At 39.0% G+C, this 5295-nt stretch overlaps 1 protein-coding gene across 1 annotated transcript; it reads left to right on the top strand.

Moving 5' to 3' along the window:
- Positions 1-2925: 2925 nt before the first annotated feature.
- Positions 2926-3693, top strand: olig3 (oligodendrocyte transcription factor 3). Its single transcript, XM_067385446.1, has one exon. The coding sequence runs from the start codon at positions 2926-2928 to the stop codon at positions 3691-3693; it is 768 nt and encodes a 255-aa protein (XP_067241547.1).
- The last annotated feature ends 1602 nt before the right edge of the window (positions 3694-5295 follow it).

The following is a 5295-nucleotide window of genomic DNA, read 5'->3' as shown; positions in this document are numbered from 1 at the left end:
ATTGGTGTAGTTGCAAAGTTACTTGTAGTTAGTAAAATGTCTTGAAATGTTTGCAAGTGTTGTGCTTTTAAAAGCTTTTTTGATGTGCCTCATACTATATACTTACTGTCGCTGCCTAAGTTATTGTTTTTGCAACCCTGACCAATCAAACAGAAAAATTGGTGCAGAAATTGGTGGAGTTGCACAGTTACTTGTAGTTAGTAAAATGTCATGAAATGTCTGCAAATGTGTCGTAAATGCTTTTTCGGTGTGCATCATACTGTAATTGCAAAGTTACTTGTAGTTAGTAAAATGTCTCAAGGGGATCATCAAAATAAAGTGTTACCTCTTTATTTACAGTGTATTTACAGCTATGTGTATTTTTCTGGGAAAAGAGGCCATGCCAGGAATAACACAAGTGTGGCTGCTGTAAAAAGCCTCAACTATGAATCGGCTGCTCTGGCGTCTGCCCACAGAGACTGTACCACCGTCCAGTTCCTGGGACCGTCAGCAGGATGATGGCGGGAGGGTTGGAGTGTGTGTATGAAGGGGGTCCTGCTGTTTGGGTTTCCTTCTCCGAGCAGCAGTGAGTAAATGAGACCCCCCGCCACTCTACATCCCCGTAACGGCCACATCATCCCTTTCTCTGCCCCCTCCCGTCCCCACGCCTCCGAAACTCTTCCCTCTCCCCTCCGCTCACACACTGAGACATTTTTCCACATTGGCCGGATTAGGAACACTTTCACTTAGATCTATGTGGTCGCCCCCACAGACAAAGAAACACTTGGAGACAGGATTAGTAGGATTAAAAAGGATTCACATATGTCCAGTTCAAGCAATTGGTATTCAAAGCTTTACACTTTCAAATGCCACCAAGAGAGAGTAAAGCAGTCCCGAGCTTTTCTTTGCATTGCAGCACCTTTATGAGAAACGATTCCCTTTCAACTTCCTCTATGGTGCGGTGAATTCATGTTTTCACTCTTTTTATGCAGGGATTTTATTGCTGTGGAAAACCAGTGAGACTATGAGAGGGAAGACACAACTTCTATTTCAAAATACTGTGGGAGAGTCTTCATCTCACATATTTTCTTTCATTTTGATTATGTTCTGATGATTACCCTGTAATTTAAATTTTTAGTACACAGAAATGTTAATTGTTTTTATAATTATGTATATCACACAAAACTTAATCTGCATTTATTCTGCAAACAAATTTACATTCTCACTTTTCTTTATTTGTTTCATATCAGACTCCTTTAGAATTGAAACGATAATGAAGAGACACTGTAACATAGCAGATAAAATCACAGTGTCATTCAAACATGTCTGTATATCATCTGCTAATGAAAAGATTATTTATATATTGTAAGGATAAACATATGTAATATTTGTCTTACCAATGTATATATTTGCACTGATATGCCAAATTGAATCTAAAGATAATAAGCATATTTCAGTAAGTGAGCATAAATCAGTATCAGCACTTTTTCATAAAATAATTAAATATGTCAGACAGCATTTACTGATTATCCACGGTAGAATGATCAGTGTTAAATGTATATATATATATATATATATATATATATATATATATATATATATATATATATATATATATATATATATATATATATATATATATATGTTGGGTCATCAACAATTTATATTAACTTGAGGCCAATACTGATTCTGCAGTTACTACTAAATACATATCTGAACATATTGTCTGCTTTTTTGCTACATAAAAATGTTGCAGAATTTTGCCAAAGATAATTGGCTAAAGGTAAGCAAGTGTTAAATTTAGAACATACAGTTTTCATTCAGTTCAGGTGATTATAATTAATATTAATTGTTTTTTATAGAATAGCAACTTGACTTTGTTTCTTTAATGTAAAGAAATATAATTGCACAGACATACCAATGCAATTTTAGTTAGTTTACACCAGGGAAACAGGTTAAAAAATTGATGAACTAATTATGAAATTAACAAAATACATGCTACATGTAAAAGAATAACTATATGCATTCAGGGCATTACATTTCAACCTAATGAAATGTAGTCCAAAAGGTTGATTTAAATGTATACACGTTTGATTTCAGAGCTACACACAAATATTTGTAACGATTTTCCAGTTTACAGAATTTCAATTCACTTTTCTTCATTTATTCCAAGTTGTCAAAAACTGTAAGTTTCCTCTTCAGATTTAAGCAATTAAATTAAAGGTTTCAGTTTTAGGGGCCTGACTTTTTTTTTTTTTTTTTTTTGACAGTATGTGGGCCTAAAATAAAAGCCCTGCACAAGAAAGCATTTAATGTTTAAACCAAAGCAATTATAACAAGCATCCTATTATATATCTTAGAATCGTTAATCTGATTGGTTAATATGATTTTTGATTAACGAAAGTGATCAAATATTACCAATAGGCATACAGGATGTATATTTTGGGTTTGCATACATAATGTGTGTCGTGAAATGAATGATGCAAGGAGCGTTGCGACTGACCCGGCATCGTTTCTTAAGTGTGGAGAAGTATTCGCAAAGTTTCGGAGGCTCCTGGGCTGAAGTGTCCCCCCATGGTGTCGTTACAATGAATATGAATAGATGCTCCTTTGGTCAATGGGACAGTCAAAGCACACCGCTCCAGATAATGGGGACGTCATCCTAACAAGACCGTTATGAATAGAGGGGCTCCTTTTGTTTGGCTCCTCTCGAGCAGCGCTATAAATACGGAGCCCTGTGATGAGCAGCCACAGAGCAAGAGGTGCATCACCGAGCGAAATCAAACCAGGCGACACGGCCTCGGTCTACAGAGAGAGAGAGAGAGAGAGAGAGAAGAGAGAAGAGAGAGGCTCCGGTGGGATAAATCAGGTGATCAAGCAGGAGTGACTTGAAATAAAAACAAGACAAGAGAAAGAGACAACCTCCTACCCAAGCGCAGCCATAAAATGAATTCGGACTCCAGCTCCAGCAGAGCTTCCTCTCCAGACATGGACGGGATGTACCTCCGTGATCACCACCATCCACAAGACGGACGCCTGAACTCCGTGTCCTCCACGCAGAACGAGCTGCTCCAGAAGATGACAAGCGAGCACTTGTCCAAAACGCCCTCGGGCAGCAAGTACAAACTCAAGAAGCAGGTGACCGAGCAGGAGATCCAGCAGCTGCGCTTGAAGATCAACGGCAGGGAGCGCAAGCGCATGCACGACTTGAACCTGGCGATGGACGGGCTCCGAGAGGTCATGCCGTACGCGCACGGGCCGTCCGTGAGGAAGCTGTCCAAGATCGCCACGCTTCTGCTGGCCAGAAACTACATCCTGATGCTGACCAGCTCCCTGGACGAGATGAAGCGGCTGGTGGGCGAGATTTACGGCGGCCACCACTCGGCGTTTCACTGCGGGACGGTGAGCCACGGCGCTGCGCACTCGGCGAGCACGGCGCACCAGGTGCATCACCCGCTCCTCGGGAGCGCGCTGACCTCGTCCACCTCCTCGACGCTGTCGACCACTTTACCCGGACTTACTTCCATCAGGGCGCCGCACTCGTTGATGAAGAGCACCCCTACACCACCTCTGCAGCTCGGGGGCACTTTTCAGCACTGGGCGGGCCTGCCGTGCCCCTGCACAATTTGCCAGGTGCCGCCACCTCCCCACCTCCCCATCACTTCGACAGGACTGACGAGGCTTTCCACAGAAAACAAGGAAGTGATGAAGTGAACGTGTACATTGTGAATGGACTGGACTTTGCATGATCTGTCTGTCTGTCTGTTTGTTTGTTTGTTTGTTGGTTGGTTTGTTTTAGACCTTACAAATTCACTACTTCGTCCTTGTAACAAGGATCTCATCGATTGCTTTGTAAGGTAACTACTTTACAGTTATGGAGTATGTGCTGCATAACGCACTGTAAATAACGTCAGGGCCGCGCGAGGCTCCGTGTACATTCACTGTAAATGAGAGTAAATCGTTCTATTCGCGGTGGAATCTATGTGTTTGAAGTTGCCCTGGAAACGCGAGCACTCCCCTTGCGCGAGTTTACCTCGGTAACCACATTTGTCTGCCAAGAAGATCATTTTACTAATTGATACTACATTAATGTGTGGTCTCCTTATGTGCAAATCTATATGCGCAAAATGTGGGTATCATGGTAAACTTGCGTAAGGCTACCTGTTGATCATGTGATGTGGGGGAGTCGCGTGCATGTATCTTTTCGCAAAGGGCATGAAAAGACGAAACCCACATGTTCCTTGTAACAAGGATTGTGAAATGGCATTTCAGATGAAAACTGTACGACTATGGATTTAGTTCGCACTAGAGTGTTATTATGATTATGTTATTCCTCCATTGTCTGCCTGAGTAATAGCTGAACCTTCAGTCGTGTTATTTCTGTGTCGTATCTTTATTTGAAATTCTTCAGCATGGCATCAACCTGTGAGCATGATCTTTTTCCTGGGAAAGTTTTGTTATTCCAGAGAGATTGCCGTGGTGTTTATTTTTGTACATTCTTCTTGACAAATGAGATATTTATTATTGCCCAGTGTTCCTGGATGACATTTCAATAAAACGTTGCTGTAAAAAAAGAAAGAAAAGGTCTGTTTTGTTTTGTATATTTTGTAACATGTTGTGCATATTAAATGCATTGTGCTTTATATAGTTATTACACCTGCGATTGAAAGGAAAAATGCTCACGTATCAAAAATGATTACAGAATATGGAGACAATTATCTGTTTGTAATATAAAAATATATAAAAAGGGTTCATTTAATATAGCTACAATCAAATATTTTACACACTTAAAAAAAAAAAAATTGTTCCAAAACATAATTCGTCACGGACAGAAATCATCGCCTTCTCCGCTCAACATAAATACCCTTAAGAGAGAAATTAATTCATATATAACCTATATATATATATAAAGACATGAAAAATGAAACAAAGAAAAAAAAAAAAAAAACATTAATTTGTGCATGCCATTAAACATGAAGTTAAAAGCGTATGAACTGATCAATGTAACTGAAAATATCAACAAAAATACTGTTTCAATGCAACAAAAATATCAACACAGCAAAATTAATTTTATGAGAAAATCTTATTCACTAGTATAATGATTAAAAAACGAGTAGCCTACGTAAAATAGGCTGGAATGTTACATCGATGTATATTATTAGCCTAATAATAACAACAACAGTTTTAAATAAAATAACATATTGTTATTATTATTAGCCTATTATTATTAATAATACTAAACAGTTCCAATTAATATTTTTATTGTAAGGGACACAATGCTGTATTTGGTTAATCTATTCTGGGATTTTTTTTTTT

This window comes from Chanodichthys erythropterus, chromosome 5, assembly GCF_024489055.1.
Source record: "Chanodichthys erythropterus isolate Z2021 chromosome 5, ASM2448905v1, whole genome shotgun sequence".
Classification (NCBI taxonomy): domain Eukaryota; kingdom Metazoa; phylum Chordata; class Actinopteri; order Cypriniformes; family Xenocyprididae; genus Chanodichthys; species Chanodichthys erythropterus.
The sequence above is the reverse complement of the archived record's forward strand: the minus strand, read 5'-3'. Positions and strand labels throughout refer to the sequence as shown.

Excerpts from the sequence above, each read along its gene's own strand:
- olig3 (XM_067385446.1), top strand. The coding sequence starts at position 2,926 with ATGAATTCGGACTCCAGCTCCAGCAGAGCTTCCTCTCCAGACATGGAC.